Source organism: Saimiri boliviensis, chromosome 9 (genome assembly GCF_048565385.1).
Source record: "Saimiri boliviensis isolate mSaiBol1 chromosome 9, mSaiBol1.pri, whole genome shotgun sequence".
NCBI lineage: Eukaryota > Metazoa > Chordata > Mammalia > Primates > Cebidae > Saimiri > Saimiri boliviensis.
Genome location: NC_133457.1, coordinates 23,486,871 through 23,514,786, shown reverse-complemented (window position 1 = coordinate 23,514,786; position 27,916 = coordinate 23,486,871). Strand labels below are relative to the sequence as shown.

At 36.0% G+C, this 27,916-nt stretch overlaps 1 protein-coding gene across 1 annotated transcript in view; it reads right to left on the bottom strand.

Moving 5' to 3' along the window:
- The window catches only part of SMC4 (structural maintenance of chromosomes 4), a 38,308-nt gene that overhangs the window by 6,563 nt on the left and 3,829 nt on the right, over positions 1 to 27,916 (bottom strand). Inside the window, exons 4-16 of the mRNA XM_074405593.1 lie at positions 26,876 to 27,052; positions 18,794 to 18,958; positions 18,455 to 18,582; positions 17,335 to 17,475; positions 16,107 to 16,257; positions 12,988 to 13,152; positions 10,934 to 11,167; positions 9,315 to 9,500; positions 7,794 to 7,955; positions 5,419 to 5,644; positions 5,255 to 5,334; positions 4,052 to 4,204; positions 2,855 to 2,981 (exon numbers count right to left, since the gene is read on the bottom strand). Of these exons, the coding sequence (XP_074261694.1) occupies positions 2,855 to 2,981; positions 4,052 to 4,204; positions 5,255 to 5,334; positions 5,419 to 5,644; positions 7,794 to 7,955; positions 9,315 to 9,500; positions 10,934 to 11,167; positions 12,988 to 13,152; positions 16,107 to 16,257; positions 17,335 to 17,475; positions 18,455 to 18,582; positions 18,794 to 18,958; positions 26,876 to 27,052 (2,095 nt within the window). The remainder of the gene's footprint in view (positions 1 to 2,854; positions 2,982 to 4,051; positions 4,205 to 5,254; positions 5,335 to 5,418; positions 5,645 to 7,793; positions 7,956 to 9,314; positions 9,501 to 10,933; positions 11,168 to 12,987; positions 13,153 to 16,106; positions 16,258 to 17,334; positions 17,476 to 18,454; positions 18,583 to 18,793; positions 18,959 to 26,875; positions 27,053 to 27,916) is intronic.

Below are 27,916 nucleotides of genomic sequence, written 5' to 3'. Positions count from 1 at the left end.
GAATCACCATTTGGCTCTAAAAACAAAACAAAAGGAAAAAAAAAACATACTTTTTGGGGGGCTTATGGATGGCTCCTTACTTTCTTAAGAATATTAAACATATACATTTAGAAGTCCTATATATTGCTAACACTGGTAATCACTTCTGTTGACGGGATTAACTTGCTCACAGTAATGATGTTCTTTGTGACTGAAATTCTGTTAGGCTGTGCCTGTGTGCTTGGCTCACTTGTAGGATACAGCACCAGCTGCTTGACAGCCAGCAGCACCACTCACAGTGATTACAAGATCAGGCATGCAGCTAGGAAGGCTTCTATCCCTGAATATCCTTCCAAAAGAAATTCAACAGAGTATCTTCCTTCTTGTTTTCAAGTACCTGCAGTGCATTTCTTTTTTAATACCTATAGTAGTATGTCTACTAGAATTAGAAAGGAAAAGCTGTGGCATGTGTAGCCTACAATTCTGACGTCACTCTTCTATATTTAACAATTTATCTTTTTTGTTAGTAAGACGGAGTCTCACTCTGCGGCCCAGGTTGGAGTGCAGTGCTGTGATACTGGCTCACGCAACTTCCATCTCCCAGGTTCAAGCCATTTTCCAGGCTCACCCTGTTATGTAGCTGGGATTGCAGGTGTGCGCCACCAACCACACCTGGCTAATTTTTTATATTTTTAGTAGAGACAGGGTTTCACCATGTTGGCCAGGCTGGTCTCAAACTCCTACCTGCAAGTGATCCATCTGCCTCAGCCTCCCAAAGTGCTTGTATAAGCCACCATGCCCAGCGCATTTTATATTTATCTTAAATATAAAATGTTTGCACAGATTTAGACATAAAGGTTCACTGTAGCCTGTTTGTTTAAAAATACGAGTATGTTCAAGAGTTAAAAAATATGCTATGAGTCACATCTTGCCTGAATTACTGTAATGGCATCTCAGTTTCTCTGCCATTAGCCAGTGTAATATACTTTTAAAACTACAATGAATGGAAAAGAAAATATTGAATTGATATGCTTACACAAATGGGCCCTCCACATGAGACATTAACAGAGTCTACTGATAATATACAGCATTTCTAAGAAGGTAGAAAGAGCTCCTAATAAAGTCAAGGATTCCTTTTCAAGTAAGGATGAAACACAGATTCTTGTAGTCTCTCCATAAAAATGTTCCCATTAATGACACAGATAAACATTTTGGCTTCTCGACTGACCGTTACTTGTAGGGAAAGGGGAGTGTGGTTGAAGGCCCCAGAGGACCTGGGTTCCTCTGTCCTTTATTCCAGCCACAATGGTTTCTATTACCAGTATACTCCTACCTCATATACTCTTTATACTCTTCTTGGAATGCTTTTCTCTCAAATATACAGAGTTTACCACTCACACCTCCTTTGGGTCTCCATTCAAATATGTACCATCTTACATGTGTGCCCCTTGGAAAGAGAAACTTTATTTTTGTTTACTGGTCTATCAATATGACCTAAAACAAAGCCTGGCCAGTAGCAGATGCTACGTGAGTGCGTGCCTGAATATTAGATACATAGACATACACATACAAATTAATAGGAGTATAAATGAACATTTGATAGGTATTGTATACATGTGTCAACATTTTAGTATCTTTTTCTTTTAGAAGAAAATCCCCTCATTTTTGGAGCAGTTGGATAATTGCTCCAATTCCACTCTCACTGGTTCTTTGGTATGGTTAATCAGTATTTGTCTTCCTTGGCTCATGAAGCAAACTGCAACAGGAATCCTTCTTAAGAATAAAATGAAGCTTTCCTAAGAATAAAATGAAGCTTGCTGTGTCTGCTGGAGTCACTAGCTAAGATTCTGTAAGCCTGGAAGGGGACTGTGGCATAACCCACCATCTCCTCTCTCAGTAAGATGTACATCTATGTTTGATTGAAACCAACATGGGAAGACTACATCTATGTTTGATTGAAACCAACATGGGAAGACAAGCACAGCTGATCAGGTATGTGATCAGGGGATTTCAATTAAAGCTACAAAGCCATTTTTGCCTATGAATTCATTTTCCTGCTTAAAGATTCTATTTTGGTAGAACACTTACATGTCTGTATGTGCACAAGAAGTTTTGAAAGAAAGAAAATATATGTATTTTGGCCGGGCGCGGTGGCTCAAGCTTGTAATCCCAGCACTTTGGGAGGCCGAGGCAGGTGGATCACGAGGTCGAGAGATCTAGACCGTCCCGGTCAACATGGTGAAACCCTGTCTCTACTAAAAATACAAAAACTTAGCTGGGCATGGTGGCGCGTGCCTGTAATCCCAGCTACTCAGGAGGCTGAGGCAGGAGAATTGCCTGAACCCAGGAGGCGGAGGTTGCGGTGAGCCGAGATCGCGCCATTGCACTCCAGCCTGGGTAACAAGAGCGAAACTCCGTCTCAAAAAAAAAAAAAAAAGAAAATATATGTATTTTAAGTTTTCAACTAAGCATTGTTTTTCTTTGAATGTATACTACTTATTCTCTGTGTTATCGGAGTGATTTCGTTTTTCTAAATCTGTGACTACTATCTTGAAGGGGTTTTGGAAAGATTAGGGACAAGGTATATCAAGTGTGAAATTAAAAGCATGGGCTCAAAAATCAGACTGTATCACCTATTTCTATACTACCATATGCTGTGTGACCTTAGGCAAATTATATTAAAAAACAAAACAAAACAAACCTCTGTGCCTCAGTTTCCTTATTTGTCAAATGAGACTAATAGCACTTACTTTTTAATAATAAAAACCGTAATATTTAGTGCAATGACTTGCATATACTTAGCTTCTGCTACTTAAATACTGCAAGTTTTAAAAAGCTGTTTTTGACCCAAAAAAAAGTCTATCTTTAAACATACCTGTTTTGAAAGCATTAACATTTTCTTCTAACAACTTCTGCTTTTTTTTGTCCGGGGCTGTAGCAAGTACATTGGCTTCAAGTTCCTTAACTTGGACATTCAAATATTCTTCTTGCTCTATTAAACGCTAGAGAGAAGTTTTAACGTTTAAGGTCAGTATTTTAACATTTGCTTTAAACATTGTGAATTTTTAAAAAGGGCACTTAAAATCTTCAAGAAAAAGACAAACACTAATAGGAAAAGGGCAAAAGACATGCGCCATTGATTTTGAAAATGGCCAACAAACACAAAATTATAAAGACAAGTTAGAATGCCACATTTCTGTTTACAAGGTCGCAAACTTATTTAGACCACCATAGTTTTCAAAGACTTGGAAAAATAATTTTTTGAATATGCTTTTAGTAGTGCATGAATTATAACCTTTTTTGAAAATAATCTGGCATTATGTAACAAATGCCTTAAACATTGTACACACATGGTGTGATACCTGTAATTTTTGAAATTTAAGGAAATAACTGAATGACTGTATCAATGTATACCCACAAGGATTTTTTTTTAAACACAGCCATGTACATAATAATACAGAAAAACATCTGTCAAATTGTGGTACAAATAAAATGTTCTAAAGCAATTAAGAACAAAGTAAATTTATACTGGCTTGGAAAGAAAATCAATTTAAGAAAATCAATTTATTTAAAAAAGTTAATATGACATTAACCATATGCATACTTAATATATATATACACACATATCTACCACATATATATATGTTACATGCAAACTAGGTATTAGACAAGTTGAAGAACATACATCAAAATTGAAGGTAATGATCATTTGGGTATTTTCTGAAAACTTATTAAAAAAAAAAAAACAGTGGGCATGCATTGCTTTTTCATAATTAAGAAAACATCCACTTTGAAAAGAGAATAAAAACAAAGGGTCCATAATCGTTAAGGTAAGTCTCTATGGAGTACAAATGGAAAACAGGAATAGCTGTGTCTGCAACATTGTGACAGGGCATTATCAATCAGTTAGTACTCAGGGAAATAAAATAAACAAGAGTTAGATCTGCCTACAGATCCTTCTCCCTCCCTCCCTTATATATATTATAAATTGTAAGCAAATACCAAAATGGTTCTGATAAATTCCTATCAAATCCCAATAGTTTTCAGTTAATACACACACACATGCACGCACCTGAATGCTTGCAGTAAATTTTTCTAGCGTGTTCCTCATTTCTCGTTCACTATGCCGTAACTTAACTACTCTTTCTTCAAGTTGTACTTTCTGTTCTTGGATTTGCATTGCTTTCTTAGAGTCGTTTTGCAACTGTGATTCCATTTTGTTTACCTATAAAGAAAGTTTTCCCTAAGGGCCATTTCAGATTGACAGGAAAGTCAATTTACAAAGAAAACTAAAACTTCTGATCTTTTTTTCGAGCCACAGAGTCTCACTCAGTTTCCTAGGCTAGAATGCAATGGCACAGACTCAACTCACTGCAACGTCTGCCTCCTGGGTCCAAGTGATCCTCCTGCCTCAGTCTCCTGAGTAGCTGACACTACAGGTACGTGCCACTGCACCGGCTAATTTTTGTGTTTTTATTAGAGACAGGGTTTCACTATGTTGGCCAGGCTGGTCTCGAACTCCTGATCTTGTGATGAAACCATGTCAGCCTCCCAAAGTGCTGGGATTACAGGCGTGAGCCACCATGCCTGGCCTAGAACTTCGGATCTTAAAGACTAGAACAAAAATCAAACCACCCAGTTCTAATTCCAATCAAAAGTTCAGGAGATGATCGAGTAATTTCTTGATCAAATAATCAGGTGGAAAATTGTACAGTCACCTATTATTTCAATGAAGATACAGCATTCAAATACTTGAGTGGAAGGATATAAACTCATATTTTCAAAATATGGGAAGGGGGAAATTTAAGTACAATACTTTGGAAAAAGGTATTCAGGACATCTAAGAGCATGTTTTTGAGGAGGAAAAAAGTATAAAATACTTTGAAGTTGAGATGTGCATCAAGAAGTCTTTGCTATACTTATAAAGAATTCTCTGAACTAAATTATGTAATATAAGCAATACTGCAAAAAACAAAAAACAAAAAAAAAACCCAATACATTAAATGTAAATCAGAAATAATTATGGAATATCCACATGATCGAAATGTACTAATTAAAAAATATATTTTGAGTGTATATTTTCTAATTTAATATTTTGTTTTATAGAACTTTAAAGGGCTTTACATGAAAAATCCCTAGTAAACTTTAATAGATTCAATGTTCTATAATTTGAGTACACCATACTTAAAATGGCCAAATTTGGTAGTAGGTATACATCTCAGTAAAGCTATTTTTTTTTAAAGAAAAGTCTGACTACAATTTTAGATATGCTGACCTCTTCTTCAGAGATTTCAATGACAAGTGAGGAACCCATTCTTCCTTTCATTACTTTGCTTCCACCACCAGTCATTGTACCTGAAAAACAGGGGAGAGAAGTCAGCTTTAGATGTCTCCCCAATGCTGGGAGGAAAAAACCCCAAAAAACAAAAACACTGTTACCTGACTGTTCTATGATTTGTCCCTGTAAAGTTACCACTCTCCATCTTCTATCTTTTTGATATGCTACTCTTGTGGCTTGATCCAAGTTGTCAGCTACTAAGGTATCTCGTAAAGCAAAATAAAAAGCTTGGCGAATTTTGTCATCTTTTACTTTTACTAAATCAAATAAACGAGAAGTATTTTCAGGAGTCTGAATTTCGGTCATTTTTTTTGCCCATACAGCCATCTAAAAGTAAAAAAAAAGAAAACAAACAAACAAAAAAAACCCATAGGAATAATTTAACAAAAGAAACAAGAATTGTACACAAAAGGTTACAAAATTAGACCTAAATAAATGGAAGACATCCCATGTTTGTGGATCTAAAGATTTTAAGATGGCAATATCTAAATGGATCTGCAGATTCAATACAACCTGTATCAAAATCCCAGTTACACACCCCGCCTTTTTTGTGGCACTAAATGACCACTTGGGTCTTAAAATTCATATATACAATTCCAGAGACCCAGAACAGCCAATACGATAAAGAACAAAATTAGAGGACTCAAGCTTCCTGATTTTAAAACTTATTACAATGCTACAATAATCAAGACAGTAGGCTATACAAGCACAAGTAATACCACTGAAAGCCCAGAAATAAACCTTTACTTTAGTGGTTGGGTGGTTTCAATAAGGATGCCAAGAAAATTCAGTGGGGTAAAGCATAATCTTTCCAACAAACGGTGCTGAAATAACTGGATAGCCACGTGGAAAGAGTAGTTGGATCCCTACTTTATATCACATAAAAAAATTAACTCAAAATAGATTAAAACCTAAATATAAAGCTAAAACTATATAAAACTCTTAGTAAATCACCATGATCTTGGCTTAGGCAGTAGTTTCTTAGATATGATACCCCAAACAAACACAAGCAACCAAAGGAAAAAAAGATAAATTGAAATTTATCAAATTAAAAACTTTTGTGCCTCAAAGGATACCATCAAGAAAGTGTAAATACAATCCAAGGAATGGGGTAAAATATCTGTAAATCGTATCTCACAAGAGACTTGTATTCAGAACAAACAAATCCTACAACTCAACAATATAAAAAAGAGAAACCAATTAAAAAATGTGCAAAGGATTTGAAAAGATACTTCTCCAAGGAAGATAAATAGCCAAGCACATGAAAGGACTTTTACTGTAAGTCATGAGGAAAATCCCAATCAAAACCATCAGATACACTTGATATTCACTAAGATGACTATAACAAAAAAGATATATCATAACAAGTGTTAACGAGGATGTAAAGAAATGGAACCCTTACACGTTTGTGGGAAATGGTACAGCCACTTTGGAGTCTTGACAGTTCTTCAGAAAGGTAAACATAGAATTACATGGAAACTACTACTCTTTTCATATGACCCAGCGGTTCTACCCTAGGTACGTACCCAAGAGAATTGAAAATACATGTTCACTCAAAAACCTGTACACAAATGTTCCTAACGGAAGTATTGCCAAAGCAGCCAAAAAGTGAAAACACTAACATCCATCAAATGAAAAATGGTTATACAAAATGATGTATACCCATCCAACAGAATACCATTTGGCAATAAAAGGGAATGAGTACTGATATGTGCTACAACATAGATGAACCTGAAAACCTGCTAAGTAAATGTAGCTGTATAAAAAGGCCACATATTGTATGATTTCATTTATACATAGCTAAATCTATAGAGACAAAAAAGTAGATTAGTGTTTGGTGGGGGAAGGGGTGTAGGGAGTGACTGTTACTGTCTATGGGGTTTCTTTCTGGGAGTGATAAAAATATCCTGCAATCAGATAGTGGTCATGGGTGAACAACATTGTGAATATACTAAAACCCACTGAATTGCATACTTTGATTGATTTGTTTTTTGAGTCTGTCGCCCATACTGGAGTTCAGTGGCATAATCTAGATTCACTGCAACCTCCAACTCCCAGGTTTAAGCAATTCTCCTGCCTCAGCCTCCCAAGTAGCTGAGATTACAGGTGCCTGCCACCAGGCCAGGCTGGTCTCAAACGCCTTGACCTCAGGTGATCCACCCACCTTGGCCTCCCAAAGCGCTGGGATTACAGGCGTAAGCCACTGCACCTAGCCTAAAATGATAAATTTTATTGGAGGTAAATTATCTCAATAAAGATTTTCCTTTTAACTCTGGAATGTATATTCCTTTAGTGGAGACACTGTAATATGTCAAACAATTTTTTATAATCATATAACCCCAGAACATAAAATAATCCTAAAAACCCATTAGGTGTTGTTCACTGAGTAACCATTAAGAAAAAGCTAGAATCCAGAAAGAAAAAAACACTTAGCACTTAAAAATTCAATTATAAGTAGATTATTAGGAATACCTACCTTATCCAAACCTATGAAGGTTGCAACTCCAATATTTTGTCTTTTAAGGAAGTTTACACATTCTTGAGCTGTATCAATAGAATCAACAACAATGTAGTCTAATGCATGACAACAGGACGATATAGCCACATCATATTTTTCATCAATGGCACCTAAATCCCCCTAATAATTAAGAGGGGGAATAGAGAGTTAGGCAAAAAGCACAGGACCATTTCATTCATCAAGTTTTGAAAAGTTCTTTTAATTGAAAAACTGTATACGTGGTTTTAAAGGGCACAAAAGAGTACACAACAAAATATGTGTAAGTTTATGAATATGAAGCTTGAATTTCTAATGAGCACAAAATGAAAAAACTGTTTTCTTAGCTGGGCATGGTGGCACATGCCTGTAATCCCAGCTACTCAGGAGGCTGAGGCAGGAGAATTGCCTGAACCCAGGAGGCGGAGGTTGCGGTGACCCGAGATCGTGCCATTGCACTCCAGCCTGGGTAACGAGTGAAACTGCCTCAAAAAACAAAAAAACAACACTGTTTTCATTTTATGAAAACAATGTGAAGCTATGAAACCTAAATGGACTGCAAGCAGAAAAACTCAGAAAACTTATTATTGAAAAGCATCTAAAATTATGTAAATCCTGATGAAACACATTTATCTGTTTATCAATCTGTTACATAGCTATCTAGCAACATTCACTGGTTTGGGCTTTCTTTGAGAGCAAATGAATAGGATCCAACTGTGGTTATCCTCAAGAAAATAAGGGGTGGAATTCTCTTGATACAAGATGTAGAAGCAATCATGTTGGATAATTTTTTATTTGCCCCCTGAATCACTCTGTTCCTTTCTCCAAAAGCCTGATTTAAGGACTACATAAACTGGCTCCTTTGACTCTCCAGCTTCAGCCAATGTGAGGTTTCAGCTAAAGTATCTATTTTCCCCATTTCCTCTGGAACATACCTCCCTCCCCTCATGGCTCAGGAGCAGTAATGGTCCTCACTATTGCTAGCCTTGGATTTTTAGATTATCCCTTGTTATATCCCTAAATGCAAGCCAAAAAACCTAAGTAAAATGTTATGAAACCCCAAATATATCAAATTCTTATTTTCTTTTTTTAATTTTCATTTTTTAAAAAACAGAGTCTTGAAGGAGCCCGGGATGGACTTGAACTCCAAGGCTCAAGTGATCCTTCTGCCTCAGCCTACCCAACAGCTGGAACTACAGGCACACATCATTGTGACTGGCTAAATTCTCATTTTTTAAAAAAGGATAAAGTGGTTTTAAGTTTGTGTGTCATTACTAATATTTTTCTGGATATGTATGAAATAATTGTATTTATCTAAAGTTAAGTAAACAAAAAACTGTAAGAGCAAAATGTTTAAAAATAAATGTGCCTGACAACAAAATGAATGTTATTTTATATATAGTGAGTGACACTTGAAATACAGTTGTTTAAGTCAAGGCAAAAAAATAAGTTACACTTGCTTAAAAAAAATGTAAAGCCATGCCCCCCCAAAATTGACTTTACCAGTCTTCCATATATTCCTGGAATCCTGCCAGATTTTTTTTCTTGAATTATTGCATCAAGGACTTTCCCCCTACTTCGATTCATTGCTAATGAGCTCTTTGCTTCTTCAACTTTTTGGAAGAGATCATGAACCAAACTTTTAAAGTTTATTTCTTCTTGTGTAAGTTTTTGAAGTTCTTTTTCTTTCTAAAAGTGAAAATAAAATTCACAAGCGTTAACTCCTAAATATGACCAATCATAGCACTAAATTAGTTGTAATGCTTTAATAACAAGAAAGAAAAAAAAGACTAACAATAAAAACTTAAACAGAAACTGAGCAGCTATACTGGAATTGTGGTTTGGTTGTGGAAAATATGGATGGGTTTAAAAGAGGCATAAATTACTTGGGTCAATAAAAGAAAACATAAATGTAATACTGTTCCAGGAGCAGTTCATCCTGATTAAGTAGAGCTGGGCTGTGGAAATCCCAGTTTGACACTACATAGTTATACATTAAGTGTGCCCTAATTCTTAAGCTCTGCCCTAATTAAAAGCAGACGTAGAAAGAGGATCCAAGGTATGAATGACTGGGCAGGACTATGGTTATGCTGTGCTTTGATTTTAGCTAAATAAAGGGGTAGGGAGAAAAGGCACATCTCTGAAACGAATGAGAGGAAGATGACTGGATAGTCCTATTGCTATACGAAAATGCCAGGCCCCCAACAAGAGAGGAACCACACACATGCACACATAAACACAACCTCTCAGTTTCTCAATCTTCAACTTAGCAGCAGCCATCTTTTGTAGCAGGTATTCTCCTCCATCCACTAGATTTAAATTATTTCTATTACTCAGTGCACTGGCATAAAGTTTAAACCAAGTTACTGACAAAATTCATCCCAAAAGAAACTAAGTCACCAGGAAGATAGAAGTAGTCACTGGATCTAACTTAAATTTACATTTGAATTCTACATGGTCATGAAATTCCCTGATGACCACATGGCATGCATTTACTAAAATGAAAAAAGACTCATTTATTTTCAGTTCAATTTCACTTCAAACAGCATTTTTTTTTTATTGCCACCTTGCCTACTGAGGCTTTGGAGATTATTTTAAAGTTTATGAAATTCCTTAAACATCTAATTCACTCAAGGATGGGGGATGGGCACTGATGAGCTAAGCTACATATCTTGGTTAGTTTATAACATTTTGGAATGCCAGTAAAGAAACTACATCCATAAATTCAAAACCAAAAACATACTAAGATAGTTTGTATATTTATAAGTATATACACACTTACGTTTTTTATTTATCTTTAACTGTCTATACTTAAGATTTAAAGATCTATACTTAAGATTTATAAGAAACACAAACTTTCTTTTGTTTAAATCATTTCCACAGTGGGGTGGTGAGGGTGATTTACTGTATGATGCTTCTGGGGAGAATATAGTTAGTTTCTTGATACTCTCAATTAACATATAGAATACTGAAATGCTGACTTCATTCTTTTGAGATTATACAAAACAAAGAAAATTTATCTATCACTAGTCACCTTAGATGTTGAAATTAAAAACAACAAACTTGTATAAAACTGAAGCTGATGAATGATTTTCTGATGCAATAGAGAAGCAAAGACTTACCTCCTTTAATTCTTGTTCAGTTTGAGGGAGTTTTCCTTCTATATCTCTGATTGCAGCTTTCCTTTCTTTGAGAGTCTCAGAAGCTGCAATTAGAGCTTCGTTGGCTTTAGTTAATTGAGACACTGCAGTATTATGACGACTGAGATAGATATCAAGTTCTGATTGGGCTACATCCATCTTTGAACGTGCTTCATTTACTGATTTGCTGAAACCCATAAGTTCTTTCTCTCGACTCTGTTAAAATATGAGTTCATTAAATATGGACAGATATGTACTTTCAAACCTAAACTGAAATAAAATCATACATTTTATGTTCAATTTAAGAAAGGAGATTCTACGAGCATAGTATATAGATATAAAAAAGTCTTGGCCAGGCGCGGTGGCTCAAGCCTGTAATCCCAGCACTTTGGGAGGCTGAGGTGGGTGGATCACGAGGTCAAAAGATCGAGACCATCCTGGTCAACATGGTGAAACCCCGTCTCTACTAAAAATACAAAAAAAATTAGCTGGGCATGGTGGCGCATGCCTGTAATCCCAGCTACTCAGGAGGCAGAGGCAGGAGAATTGCCTGAACCCAGGAGGCGGAGGTTGCGGTGAGCCGAGATTGCGCCATTGCACTCCAGCCTGGGTAACAAGAGCGAAACTCCGTCTCAAAAAAAAAAAAAAAGTCTTATAAGTAGACCAGATTTAGTTTTTGCCTACTTGTCAATATTCACTACACACAGTCTCTTCCCAATTGAGTTCACAAGAGCTTCGTGAGGTAAATGATTATGCTGACGAATGAAGACATTTGAGGCCTAGTTTTGTCATTAACACGAGGTGCAGGGCATATGTGTATTCAATATATATTAAGTGAACAAACAGTGAAAATCCACTAACCATAAAGTATTCCATCATGAAAGCTACTGCATTATCCATTGCTACTTTATCACACAGGTATTCTACTTGTAAAGTTTTCTAGTATGACATTAGAACATGTCCATACTCCAAAGCAGACTCTAGAACATGTCCATACTCCAAAGCAGACTCTAAAGTCCATGACTTTTTAATGCAGTCAACTGCTATTATCCATTCAAATATGTATTTAACATGCTCAGCACTGTCAAAATGCTGTGGTACATATAAACAAAGATAGCTAATTTTATCTTTACTCTTGCTGGGATAATAATACATATGAATGTGACAACCTCACACGCTCTTGTTTTATTAACAAAGTGCAAAAATTATAGCTAACATTTATTTTCTTTCTTGGTACTTATATATTTATTCTTTATTTTCACAAAGTAGATATATTCTCCCTCGTTTTAAGGAAGATGACTTGGAGACATAACAAGCAGCACAAGAACAGAGACAGTAAGTGATTGGGCTAGGCTTTGAACCACAAACTGAAATAAGAGCCACAGCTTTTAACACACAAGAGCCATAGAAGCTTTATACTTTCACAGCTGGCAACAAAACAGGATGCTGATTCAACTTGCTTAGGAGTGGCATATATAATAATCAAGGTACTGTATTTGACATCACATCTGCTACTACTACTACAAATTCTCATTAACTTAAAACAAAAACCAAAAAACAAAAAACAGGACAGCAGGAACTAAAAGAGTAGTCTAAGTCTAGGTTGACTAGTTTTAGGAATGTTGGATATTAAAAGTCCAAACTTACCAGTTCAGATTTCAGTATTTTTGAAAAAACAATCTTTTTTTGAGACAGAATCTTGCCCTGTCACCCAGGCTGGAGTGCAGCGGCACGATCTTGGCTCACTGCAACCTCTGCCTCCCGGGTTCAAGTGATTCTCTGCCTCAGCCTCCTGAGTAGCTGGGATTACAGGCGCCCGCCATCACGCTCAGCTAATTTTTGTATTTTTAGTAGAGAACGGGTTTCACCATCTTGGCCAGGCTGTTTTTGAACTCGTGTCTTTGTGATCCACCTGCCTCAGCTTCTCAAAATGGTGAGATTATAGCCATAAGCCACGGCATTCAGCCAAAAATAATCTTTAAGTTAAAAATAAAAAGGCCACCAAAATAAACACTGATTAATAAAAAGAATCTTACTTCTTTTTCTTTCTGAAGCCCTTGTGTTTCCTGTTTAAGGCTATCCATAACTTCCTTTAATCTTTTTTCTTCTTTCTCTTTTTCCTTCTCAAGGGCATTGTTTCTGATTGTTGTTTCATTTATGATATTCTTACTCTTGGCAGGTATACTTTTAAATTCTTCAACCTGAGATTAAAAAACAAGTTATGTAGCCTACATCTTTACGCTACCCAATACTATCAATATTGACTTATTCAAAGGCATTTCTCAGGGCCCTCTAGTTGTTTTCTTTATAATCAGAGTTAAATTAGCTAACTTTAATGTATTTTCCCGACCATTTACTATAATTTCTATATTCTCTGAATCTAATGGTAAAACTACTTCTAAAAACACCTAATTTCTTATAAAGGAAAATTATCTCTGGCAGGGCCTTAGGTCTGTCATCCTATCCTTCTCTCCTGATTTCAGGTTGTAATCGTTCTTCTTTAGCTATATATATGACTACACAGAATTTTCAAAACTCTCCTTCCTGGTATATCACAACTTACCACAAATTATATTTACCATCTCCCCAATCCTAAAATCGTTCACAACTTTACTCTTCCAGAGTCACCATGTAGGGCTAGTATTTTATTCCATTAACATCTTCTGATAATAATTGCATTCTATGCCCAAAGGCTAATTACTCTGTAACAGATACACTTAGCTAAGTCTGTCCAATTCGGGGGTTACCCCCAAAGCACCTCCTTATTTTGTTTACTCTGAGCATCTAGTTTCAGTGAAGTTCAACAATTCCCAAAATGCTGTTTCCCTAAACACTGACAACATATTTATCAGCTGTGCTAAGCAGAAAGTATTTTATGAACAAACACATTTAGAAAATGCTTATAGGGTAAAGCAGAGCCTAATCTGTAATTATCCTGCAAGCATATGGAACAAAGCTTTTTTCTGAAGGGCTGAGATTAAGGTGTCCTACCTATTTATATATGATAGAGCTATGAACATCAACATAGCTTAAGAGACTCCAAATTACGAGTTTTCCTATCTCTCCTTTTTTTAAGATACAGAGTCTCACTTTGTCACCCAGGCTGGATATAGTGGCTTGATCACTGTTCACTGCAACCTTGAACTCAAGGGATGCTGCCGCTTCAGTCTCCTGACTAGGAAGGACTTATAGACATATTCTACCACACCTGGCTAATCTTTAATATTTTTGTAGAGACAGGATCTTATCTTACTCAGGTGGTCTTAAACTCCTGGCATCAAGCAATTTTCCAACCATGGCTTCCTAAAGCACCAGGAACACAGGTGTAAGCCATTATGCCTGGTCAATATTGGTTTTGTGTGCACGCGTGCGTGCGTGTGTGTGCGTGTGCATGTGCGTGTGTGTGTGTTTTAAACAGTCGAGGTCTTTTTTTTTTTTTTTAAACACCTATTATGTCATGAATGCATGAGGAATAAATTATACCTGGCTAATTTTTAATATTTTTGTAGAGATGGGATCTTATTATCTTACCTAGGTGGTCTTAAACTCCTGGCATCAAACAATTCTCCAACCTTGGCCTCCCAAAGCACCAGGGACACAGGTGTAAGTCATTATGCCTGGCCAACATGGTGGGGGGGGGCATGTGCGTGCGTGCATGCATGTGTGTGTTTTAAACAGTCTAGAGGTTTTGTTTGTTTTTTTTTTTTTTTTTTAAAAAAACACCTATTATGCCATGAATGCATGAGGAATAGATTCCAGCAACTCAGGCTCCTTCCCACTGGTTCTCGTTAAGTGTGTTTCTCTGGATGGAGCAGGCTGGCACTTCAGCTGAACCCAGGTACCTTTTTCATTGGCTTCTTTCTTTCTCTCATCATTTTCCTTCACGAGTTTCAGGAAGCTATCTCGGGAGTGCTTACTGTGCTGAATACGCACATTAACTCTCTTGGCAAGGATCTTGCCCCCAACTTGTTTGTTTACAGCAATGCCAATAGTATGCTGGTTAACACTGTAGACTCTTCCAGTTTTGCCATGGTAACAATTGTTACCATGTCAACAATATCACCTTTCTTATAGATTCACATATATGTGGCCAAAGAAACAACTCCATGTTTTCTAAAATGCCTAGAAAACATATATTGGGTGCCTCTCCTCTTTCCCTTTCTATTCGTCATTTTGGCGAATTGCCAGAAGACGGCGATTCCAGCTGAAAGGCCAACATCGGTCATTCTTAAGGGAAAAATCCTGTTCTGATCCTGTTAGCTTAGTTTTTTTTAGAAGACAGGCAATATTTTAAAGTCTGTGATACCTCACCTAAAGACCTTTAAAAACTACTACTTTAGGAGGGCCGGGCGCGGTGGCTCAAGCCTGTAATCCCAGCACTTTGGGAGGCCAGGGCGGGTGGATCACGAGGTCAAGAGATTGAGACCATCCTGGTCAACATGGTGAAACCCCGTCTCTACTAAAAATACAAAAAAAAAAAAAAAAAAATCCGCTGGGCATGGTGGTGCATGTCTGTAATCCCAGCTACTCAGGAGGGTGAGGCAGGAGAATTGCCTGAACCCAGGAGGCGGAGGTTGCGGTGAGCCGAGATCGCGCCATTGCACTCCAGCCTGGGTAACAAGAGCGAAACTCCGTCTCAAGAAAAAACAACAACAACAACAAAAAAAACCAAACTACTATTTTAGAAAAAAGAAAATTAAAATTAACACAAAAATGGAATTGCTGATTTGGTAAATGTTTTCCTAGTAACATATATTATTGTATTGTAAACTTGAGTTTTATTATAATAAAACTCAAAGTCGACCTGGGAGCAATGGCTGACACTTGTAGTCCAAGTTACTTTGGGAAGCTGAGGTAGGAGGATTGCTTAAACCCAGGCATGCAAGACTACAATCATATCACTGCACTCTAGCCTGGAAGACGTATTGAGACCCCATCTCTACAAAACTCCAAAACCAAGCAAAAAACCTCCTGCAAAACAAATTCAATGGAAGCAAGGTTTCCCTTGGTGGGGTAGAATCATGTTGAGACAAATCTTATAACAACATTTAGAATATTAATTCATTCTCTTAGGCAATAAGGGGCAAACACATCTATGAAAACTAGATATGATATTCGCACATGAAATTTTAAGACTTTTTTCCCTAGCACCTACCTTTTCTTTATCTTTTTGAAGTTGCTTCTCCAGTTTTTTGGCTTTACTCTTTGCATGTTTTAATTTTTCTCCAACTTGAACATCTTCCAAATCTAGCTGTGTAAATTTTTCTTTATTCTCCTCAATAAATTTTGTAATTTTATTCAGTTTCCTAGCAAAGCAAGTATATTATTGTTAGCCATTATTTTGAATGTTCAAATATTTTAAAGCCATGTTATATTTCCTACCTGTAACACTTCCTCTATAAATATGTCCAGGCTCTTAATAAGGCAGGATCCTAAACCTCCCTATTCCAAGATGATCCCTCTCCCCATAGTTGAAGTGCCTATATTTGTGATGATGAGAGCTATTTTGCCCTTCTAAGTTGGAGGTAAAATACCACATTTTCTAGTGACCACAATGTTTAGGTATATAAAAATCTTACCACAGGAAAATTTTTTAAAACTTTTATGAATATACTTCCAAGTTACTATACCATAAACTTAGTATACAAATTTTTTATTCTTTAAAATAGAGATACTATTATCATTGAAAAATGGCATAAAGTAGGGACATGATAAAAATCCTTAAAAATCGAAACAGAAGGGCCGGGCGTGGTGGCTCAAGCCTGTAATCCCAGCACTTTAGGAGGCCGAGGCGGGTGGATCACGAGGTCAAGAGATCGAGACCATCCTGGTCAACATGGTGAAACCCCGTCTCTACTAAAAATACAAAAATTAGCTGGGCATGGTGGCACGTGCCTGTAATCCCAGCTACTCAGGAGGCTGAGGCAGGAGAATTGCCTGAACCCAGGAGGCGGAGATTGCGGTGAGCCGAGATCGTGCCACTGCACTCCAGCCTGGGTAACAAGAGCGAAACTCCGTCTCAAAAAAAAAAAAAAAAAAATCGAAACAGAAAAACCCAAATCCTACTCCATCAGATTTGTTAGATTTGTGGATTATTAAAAGATTATACTGTCAAGTCAAATGCTTATTTTTATGGTTTGTTATTGTGCTACACCACTAGGGGGTAGCATCCCCATAGTTCTAAGACTTCAGAGTTGAGCATTTGATCTGTAATAATGAACTGGATGCAAGGCAAGTTTTTTCCCTCCCCCCAAGGGGGCCACCACTTGATATGCTGGCAAACATCTTACACTCATGTGTTGGCAATAAGTTTATATATAAATACACACGCAATAAAATTAACTAAATCTAAATACTATTAGTACTTTCCAAAATATTATTACTTTTCTGTATCTTTTACATCTTTATTCTTAGCTTTCATTTCATTTGATAGTATATTGCTCTTCTCATTAATTTCTTTGGTGTCTTCATTAATTTTTTCCTTTTGAGTTTCCATTTCAGCAATTCGTTTCTGCAAATCATAACTAGAGGGAGGAAAACAAAAAGTAATTAAAGCTCCTAAAATGCCATTTCTAAAAACTGTGCAACAATTTTAGTAAAATTAGCTGTTTCTAAAATATTAACTACAGTCAATATGTGACTACCTAGGCTATGGAGGGTAAAATCCCCCTGGGTCAAGGCTAGAATTTAGGAACAAAAATAGGTTTCATTCCACCAATGCCATGGCTGCCACCTGTAATCCCAGCACTTTAGGAGGCTGAGGCAGGCACACTGCATGAACCCAGGAGTTTGAGACCAGCTTGGGCAAAATGGGGAAACCCCATCTCTAGCAAAAACAGGAAAAACAAAAACCCAGCAACAATATAATAATGAGCCAGGTGTTGTGTGCCCTATAGTTCCAGCCACTCATGAAGTGGAGGTGGGAGGATCAACTGAGTTAGAAAGGTTGAGACTGCAGTGAGCTGTGATCGCATACTGCACTCTGCCCTGGGTGACAGGGCAAGACCGTCTCAAAAAAGTTCATTGTAAGTGGAAAAAAATTCAGATATGTGCTATTACATGAATTTTTAAAAGTACAGATGTAAAAATACTAACTATAGTAATAAATATCTGCAAACCCACCTTCCAACTTAATGTAGGATACTAAAAAGTCAACTTCAATGAACTGATAAATAAGCCTAATTTAATAAATTCAACCCTGGTGATCAATGGAGTGACAGGTATCGCAGTCAGATTGTCCTCACATGTGATAAATTCACCATATAATTTTTTTTTTTGTAGAGACAGGGTCTTGCTGTATTGCCCAGGCTGCTCTTGAACTCCTGGCCTCAAGTGATCCTCCTGCCTTTGCCTCCCAAAGTAATGGAATTACAGACATAAGCTACCATGTCCAGTCATGTAAAACAATGTTAGAGATTTTTTTCACTTCAGTCTTCAAGTTTCTTTAGGAAAAGAGAAGGGCTTTGACTTAACGGTTAAAAACTGATAAATTAAGGCACTTACATATAATATTGACAAACATGATTCTTTTTCCTAAATATTTCATTTTCCAAGGTAAGAAACTCGATAGCTATGTTTTTCTCTCCTTCTAAGGCATCCTTTTCCTTTTCCACCATCTTTACCCTGTTTAACTATAGAAATTAAAAGTTTAAAGACTGAGCACACACTTCATATGTACAATATGAACTTAAAATATGCCATCATTCGATAAAAACAATTAACAAGGAGAATGTTCATCTTAAATATTAGTACATATATTTGAATATAAGATATATGAGTGCCTTAGTATAATCTGTCAAATCATAAACACTGATTTACAATGAAAGTCTACAGAAGATTCACCTTCTCTCCTCTGTGTTCGTTTAGTATTTCAACTCTCCGACACAAGACTTTAATAGGTTCATTTAGCCGTCCACAACCAATTATATCTTCTAAATATTCAAGCATACCCTCATCGTGTTCAGTCTGGCCTTTTGGTTTCATCATAGCAATTTGTTCAACTTCACCCTTTAAAAAAAGTTGTATTTCATACTCACTGTATATGTTTAGCTAAATCAATCTTAAGTGAGAATTAGGAGCAGTTAAATAACAAAGCCAAGAGTAATAAACATGTGAAAACATATAGTAAGTAGTGCAAAGATTTAATAAAGTACAAATAAAAATGTTATTTTCACTGGTATTCTTAGAGTTTTAATTTTACATAAGGAGATACAAAACATGAATTTACATGCCCTTAGATAAATCCTTATAAAAGTGTAATACACACTCATTTCCCCATCTAGAATGTTCAATATAAATAAATAAAACTTGTTTCTTTAAGTAAAATTTAGGAAAGCATTCACTAAATCTGCAATCTGATGATAGTGGCAACATTATCAATTGTCAACACAACTGAAGTTCCTGTTCTAAAATAATTTTCAAAAACACCTGCATGATTAAATGTGCTAGGAACCCTGTCCCAAAGTAGTATTACTAACTTCCTATCTAAACCTTGTTATTATGAGTTCCTTAACAAGTAATGGTTTTCAAAGGTAGTCAAAACTTAAATGTTTAATTTTCTAAAAAAGAGCCTTCAACAGAAAAGGGTATTACTTATTTCTCACGGTAATAACAGAAATCAAACTGACCACCTTGACTAGAGAAAACGAATGGCACTGGTATATAAGACATCAGAAAACTTTTAGTTTGTAAGCACTAATAAAACAACTTTGAACTGTAATCAAAATTTTGGATTAACTTTACATATTTGCATTTATGCAGTTTAACTGTGAAAAGAGGAAAAAAAAAAAAATCCATAGTAAGTAACCATCAAGGCTGACTGCCAGGCAGCCGTTTAGTTTTATGGTGGAGAGAAGATTGTATCTGAATATGTTCAGGCCAAATGCTGCTACTTTATAGAAGTAGCCTGTTTTTACTCCAGACTATTATAATGGAAGAATAGGTATAGGCAAGTGAAAAAAGATACACCTCTTATTTTCAGCAAAATAGCTAAGATGAAAAAAGTCAACAAAAAATTACACATTAAAATTAGTATATTGTTTTTTCTCTATTTAAATATCTTTGTGATTCTCATTTCCTAAGTGAATACAGGTGAGCCTTAAAAATATGGGATAAAACTTACCAATGAGAGTATTATATTTACCAAAAGCCTCAACATAACTACAAAAAGTAAACAATTTAATAACAGAGCACAAGATAAAACAGCTTATTTGAAAATCTACTCGTTAAGGCCTAATTTTATTTGTATACATCACTTTTCCATACTTTTGACAATCTATTAGCACAATGATTATCAAACATAAAGTAAAACTGTTACCCAAAAGTTATTTTTCATAACATTCATTTTATTATGTATGAATCAGTATATAGATGAAAATATCTAGATATTTATATGAAATATTTTATTCTGCTTTCAAATGTTAGTTCTCTCTAAACGTTTGCAGCAATAGTTTAAGTTTTAGACAGGATTAAAGCCTGGGAAAATGTCCAAACCTTTAGATTACAACAGGATGAACATTAGTCACTGAGGAAGCCAAGAGTCTTATTCAAAGTTTGTCTCTACGTAGGGTTTAACAACAGTGGCAGTACTGACATTTTGGGCTGGATATTCTTTGTTGTGTGGAGAGCTATGCTGGGCATACGATGCCTTAATAGCATCACTCACCTTCACCAACTGGACACCAAACTGTCTCCAGACATTGCTGAATATCGTATCAGCAAGAGTGCAGAATTACTGCCGGTTGAGATCCACTGATCTAGAGACTGCAGTTTGTTTTTTCATTCATTTATTATTTTTCTGAGACAGGGTCTCGGTCTCACTCTGTCACGTGGGCTGGAGTACAGTGATGCACTCTCAGCTCACTGCAGCCTTAACTTCCAGGCTCAAGCAATCCGCTTACATCAGCATCTCAAGTAACTGGGACTACAGGTGCACACCACCACACCCAGCTAATCTTTAACAAAAATTTTTTCGTACAGGTGGTGGACCCCCTATGTTGCCCAGGCTGGTCTTGAGCTCCTTTTGCCTCAACCTTCCAAAATGCTAGGATAAAGGGCATGAGCCACCATGCCTAGTCTAGAAGTTATAGTTTAACTCCTGTGGGTTAGTGTTTATAATCTAAATAACAAACAGTATCTGACAGCTAATATTCTCCCCTATTCAAGGTGAATATGTGAGCACTTAAGAAAATAAAAAGCCATCCCAAGAGAACTTACATTTGAGTCAAATGGCCATAAAGTATTATTTAAGTATACATTTTTCAGACAGCTAAAAGCTGGGATTCAGTGTAACAGTTTACATTGATAAAAATCTTCTGGCCAGGCGCGGGGGCTCACGCCTGTAATCCCAGCACTCTGGGAGGCCGAGGCGGGTGAATCATGAGGTCAGGAGTTTGATACCAGCCTGGCCAACATGGTGGAACCCTGTCTCTACTAAAAATACAAAAAATTAGCTGGGCATGGTCATGGGCACCTGTAATCCCAGTTACTTGGGAGGCTGAGGCAGTTTGAATTCAGGAGGCGGAGGTTGCAGTGAGCCGAGAACATAGCACTGCATTCCAGCCTGTGTGACAGTGTGAGCGAGACTCCATCTCAACCAAAAAAGATAAAATATATATTCCCTAAAAATACCCTATTTCTCCTAGCAAATTACTTATTGAAGAGACAGAATACAGCTATTAAGAAATAGCTTAGCTTTGGGTAAATAACAATGGTTGCTTATTTTTGGTTGTTCCTCTCTAAGTAAAATGAAAGATACAGCTATAATTTCCTCTTACTCTAATAAAGTTGACCAGTTTTGCATTTCTTTTTTTTTTTTTTGTCAAGACAAGGATATTTACAAAGCAAAATAGTTCCATCTTTTTTTTTTTTTTGAGACAGAGTTTTGCTCTTGTTACCCAGGCTGGAGTGCAATGGCGCGATCTCGGCTCACCGCAACCTCCGCCTCCTGGGTTCAGGCAATTCTCCTGCCTCAGCCTCCTGAGTAGCTTGGATTACAGGCATGTGCCACCATGTCCAGCTACTTTTTTGTATTTTTAGTAGAGACAGGGTTTCACCATGTTGACCAGGATGGTCTCGATCTCTTGACCTCGTGATCCACCCGCCTTGGCCTCCCAAAGTGCTGGGATTACAGGCTTGAGCCACCGCGCCCGGTCCAAAATAGTTCCATCTTAAATCCCACATAACATTCAGTCTTAAGACTGCCTTTTCTTGTTCTTTGACTATTAAGACTACCGTGGTATTCTAATGATAACCTGGGACTTTTCTTGTTCCTCTGTTCTTTCAGGTCCTTTGCCTGCCCTACCACTTGCTACCATTTCCTTTCTTCCTTCTTTTTCCATTTGTGCCATCTCTTATGTAATCTGTGGAATGACAGTCTGCACCTAAAGGACTCTTCCTTATTTCTCTAGAAAACTTACTGAACTTATGTAAAATTATAGAATATGGTTTTAATGTAGGGCAACAAACTCAATATATTTCAGAAAAAAATTTAGAATATCAACCTGAATTTAAAGTCATATCAAGGCTCAATCCAAATCACAAATCATGATTAGCACAATTACACACAAAAGATGTTTCAAGTTACTATGATACTATTATCTGATGCTGACAAAGTTTCATATGCTCCCAGTGCTATCTCTTCTTGCTATAGCTTAAAGCATATGAAACGAGGTCTTAAATGCTTCTTCACCCCCGCTGTTATTTACTACAAACTTCCTATATTTTAAATTACATTCCTACTGTATTAGGGACATTAAGCAACTGTGGAAAAGATAAATTACGACTTTTAGGAGTCACACCAAAACAGCAAACATGCTTCAAGAGTGTCTTTATCATATCAAAAGGCTTAAATCCTAATTTGTGGAAGACTTTGTTGAGTGGCAAACAAGGATGTTATGATCCAGTCTTACCACTCTTTTGAGAATCTAATTTATAGAAATACAGCTTAAAAATCTAAGAATGAAGAGGTTATGATGCCCTTTATCCTTACTCAAATGTAATCAAAATTTTAGCATGCATAAACTACAGAAAACTCAAATAGTACACAGCTATAACAAAGTTTTGTTTTCCTAGTAAGGCTTCAACGAATCTTATGGCAAATATCAGTGTTTGTATAAAAATTAAATGGCCTAAATTACTGGACTTCAAATTTTTATTTTATTTTGATAATCTTTTTATTTTCTGCATCTTTTATTATACTATACTACAAATTATTGTTCTTTATCTTCCTCTAATATATTTTACTCTAATTTGATCTTTGTAAGCTACCAGAGGCCAAGAAACTAAATCACCAAGGTTAGTATCTTTCTAAAATAAGCTCATAAACAGAAAGAGTAATTCATTAGTAGTTGAACTTCTTGATGTCTACTTCTGGTTGGTTGGAGGTAGCTTCCTTCCTGCTCCCCACCTCCCCCAACAGTTATGGATACTGAATCAGACACCTTTGGAAAACTGAGGTATTAATGAAAAAACTAAAATTTTCTTTAGCTATTATAGTATAGGTTCATTTCTACAGACTAAGAGACTGGAACCCAAGTAGTTTACAAGACAAGCTTAGGAGAAGTACATTGAAAAAAAGAAGAGATGGCCAAGCAGCAATGCAGACCTAGGTTAATCATATCTCCAAATTACATTTTTTAAAAAACCTTGGTTATTAGGCTGGGTGCTGTGGCTCACCCCTGTGATCCCAGCACTTTGAGAGGCTGAGGCGGGTAGGTCGCAAGGTCAGGAGTTCAAGACCAGCCTGACCAACATGGTGAAATCCCATCTCTACTAAAAATACAAAAATGAGAGCCAGGCATGGTGGCGTGTGCCTGCAGTCCCAGCTATTCAGGAGGCTGAGGCAGAAGAATTGCTTGAACCCAGGAGGCAGAGGCTGCAGTGAGCGGAGATCACGCCACTGCACTCCAGCCTGGGTGATAGAGCAAGACTCTGTCTCAAAATCTCGGCTCACTGCAACCTCTTGCTCCTGAGTTCAAGCAGTCCTCCCACCTCAACCTCCTGAGTAGCTGGGACCATAGGTGTGTGTCACCACACCCAACTAATTTTTTTATTTTCTATAGGCAGGGTTTCACCATGTTGCCTAGGCTGGTCTCGAACTCCTAGGATCAAGTGATCTGCCTGCCAGACCTCCCAAAGTGCTGAGATTACAGATGTGAGCTACCACACCCAGCCCGGTTCTTGTTTCAAACTTTAGAATTTGTAATACGAAAACAAGAGCATATGGAGTTGAAAATTTTGACAAAATTCAAGTTGTGCCAATAGCTGTAGCTTTTGAGTTTACAAAAATATTCCTAAGGCAGCAATCATTAATATAACTTTTTAGTAAAGGCATTAACCATTCTTCTAACCTTGAATGGAGCAAAAGTACCCCTAATTTATAAGTCGCAGTTAACCAAGAAATGCTTATACGGAGTTAATAAAACTCTCATTGTATGGACTTAGTTATTACAATGGGACAAAGGCTCCCAAAGAAGGTATATAAAAAAGGAAATGTATAATTATAAAAAAACACAATGATTAATCATAATCTAAAACTTTCTGAGGGCAAGCATGTGTCTTTAAGGACAAGAAACAAGCTTTAGCCATCTTTATATTATTTATAGCATCTTAGCATAGTGCCCTCAACAGGAATTCATTTGAATGGCCAATTAACGAAATTTTTAACGGATGCAAGTAATTAATAAAAATGCCTACTTGAAAAATTTGCTAAACCAATATATTAACACTGCAAAAATTTAAAAACATTTGGTTCTTTTTAATCTTAAAAATAAATTTTTTCTTTCACTAAATTTAGATTACCTTTGCTGTTAATCACTATTACTGGCCAAACAGCATTTTATTCCAAGTAATCCTTTAGGTCTTGGATGTTGACACTATGATGTTGTTTCCAATTTCTCAGCCTCCCAAATCAGTTTTTAAGATAGATGTTATCCAGTAGGAGAGAAGGTAATAAAAAACATATTTTTACTTACCTTCAAATGCTTTAAATTGCCAGTTAAGAGTCTGAGATTTTCATAAGTGACTAAACATAGAAACCACTGCCACTTTCCCTCAAAGTTTTAATTGGGCACTATTAGTTCTATCCTAGTCCAATCTCTGTTTCTTCTTCCTAACACATGAGTTCCTAAGGCCCTTATCTGTAAATTTAATTGAGTCAAACTGAATCTGTTAACTTTGAACATTTACCTTGGTATTATTTGAGAAGAAATGTTTTAAATAATTGCAAAGATCACATAAAAAGGTTCCGATTATCATGTGGATGAATGGCTTTAGCATCCCATATACTTTAGAAGCATACATTTAATACAAATTTGACAATTTATAAATTATTTACTCCCTTTGGACATTACATTAACCTCCTTTATTACTGAACTATGTACAGAGATGCTGCACAGAGAAAAAAATTATCCTTAAGAGGGTTAAAATGCAATGTACTTGATGAATCTTTGCATAAATGTAGAACTTTGATTATCCCAGGATGACGGTTGTTTAGAAGAGTAAACAAAAGATAAACATAATTTCCTACAAATTGGTATCATCATCAAATTTAGTATTATATAGGGACAAAACTTTTTATCCATAATTAATCAAACCAATTCCCAGAATATAAAAGACAAGGAAACAGTTCAATTTGATTTTAAAAATACACAAAATGCTTTAATGCCACATTCTATAACTTCAAATCTTGTTTAGAAATATATCTGCAATTAATTTCCTCAACATTCATTTTAAGTTTAGATTGAAGTATTGCAAATGTACTGTGCCTCGTAATAAAAGATACTAAAAAAGGTTATCCCAGAATGATATTGATTTACCTTGTGTTCTATGAATGTCTAAAAGTAATAATTTTTAAAAACAATTGAATAAAGACTAAAATGGAAACAGAGGCTAACATTTTATGTTTGTTACTAGGAATATCCCGTCATCCTAACAAAACTTTTAGTATCAAATCAAAATTCCCTACTTATTTCAGTCATTTCTGCATCACAAAAGTTTTTTGCTTTTATTATTATGCTTTGGTGATTCTGGATAGAACACAGGAAAAGAAGATATCCTCGAATCAAACAGGAACTTGACAAGCCATGGTTTTACCCTAATTTTTTTTTTTTTTAATTCTGAATTTTGAGGAAAGGGAAAAAAAGACAGGATTTTTCTTACCAAGCCATGCTGGTAGAATATACTTTTACTTAAAAGAATATAGGTTTCTAATAAAAATAAACTCAGCCCCAGGTACTTAATTTTTACATCTTTCTAAAAAGACTTGTTCTCTCTAACAGCTGTGATACTTAAGAATGCAGTATCAAATTTTTTCTTTCAGTAGTAATGGCTCCACCAAGTTTAAGTCATTTTCAACAAAACAAAAGCCAATTTGAGTAAAGGTTCAGTTAACCATTCAAAGTGTTACAAATTTTCAATTAATGAGGTGCTCAGGTAAATCAAACACTAAGTTTACAGATTTTTCTCATTTTTTGGGTTATCTAATAGGAGAGATAAGAATAAGAACAAAAACAAAGGAAGAGCATCCACTATTAAAATATAATACATTTAAAATGTTACCTTAAAGGGAAATACAAACTATTGACAAATAGTTGCTATATCCCTGTCACACTAAAGCAGCACAGTAATATTGGTGTTTAATATATATTTCACTACGCCAATATTTACGTGCTGCTAGAGTGGAACAAGAATGTCAGTTCATCCAAACATAAAATGAACATCTGATGATGAAAACATAGTTTTGAATGAATTTCCTTAAATTTCTAGAGCAGCAAATAATGATTCGCATCTTGACTGTAGTATGTAAACCATGATGTGCTGCTACAGTACTTTAAGGCCTCAAAAACACAGGATTCATCCAACCTAGCTTTCTAGAAAAAAAAGTAACAAGAACAAGAGAATCTCTAAAGTCTTTAATAAACTTACCTGTAAAATTAAAAATCTATTATGGTCCAAGTCAATTCCATGGCTTCGAAGAAGATTTCCAACATCCTTAAATGTCTTTTTCTTTCCACTTATGTGATAGACAGAAGTATTATCTCTGTAGGCCGTTCTGGATACATAGAAATTACTGTTAGGAATGACTTCATAATCATCCCCTTCCTGTTTTGAGGAAAAACAAAGCCAGAAAACAACTGTTGGTATTAAGTCACAGGCCTACTTCAAAATTTACTCATATCATATTGAAAATAATTCTATGGATTAAAAACTTCGACTGAACACATAAACTGCCAGTAGTTCTCAGTAATAACTGAGCTTAGCAAAGAACTGATACTTTTCCATGTTGTTTGGGCCCTTTCTCATAGATCACAAAAACCAAGAAGCCAAACCAACCAGCCAACAACAAAAAACCCACCTCTAAACAAGCCTAAAAACATATTTGACTGAAAAGAGCTGATTAAGGTAGATAAGATTTCCACCATATCCAAAACTCACACAAATTATTAACATGTTGACAGATTTAAAAAGCTGCAGCTTTTCAAATGATGATTCAAATAAAAAGAAAGGCAGGTTAGTAACCGGGTGATATGGTTTAGTTTTTTTGTGTGGGAGGGTAGAGTGTGCCATTAATTTAAAGTAAAAAGAATCACAAAGAAATAACTAAATTCCCCAGATTTTCTTTTAAACAAACAGATTTTTTAAAAAAAAAATCAAGTGCAAATCTACTTTAATATTAACACTCACTTTCCCTTACCCTTAAAGGTTCTGTCATACTGAAGCAATGGCTTCTAAAATTTAGATAAATCAAATATAATTAACAGGCAATGAAATAAAATTCCTGGCAATCCATGTTCCAACCCAACTTGTACAGTAGAAAGCACAAAAGAAACCAAATTAAAATAGATGATTTTCAATTAAAGCATTTTATATTTAAAAAAAAAAACAAAAAAACAGGAAAACAAAATTTAAAAGCCAAATCACCTCCCAATTTCATTATGTAGTTTTCCGTACTTTCAGAAAAATAGT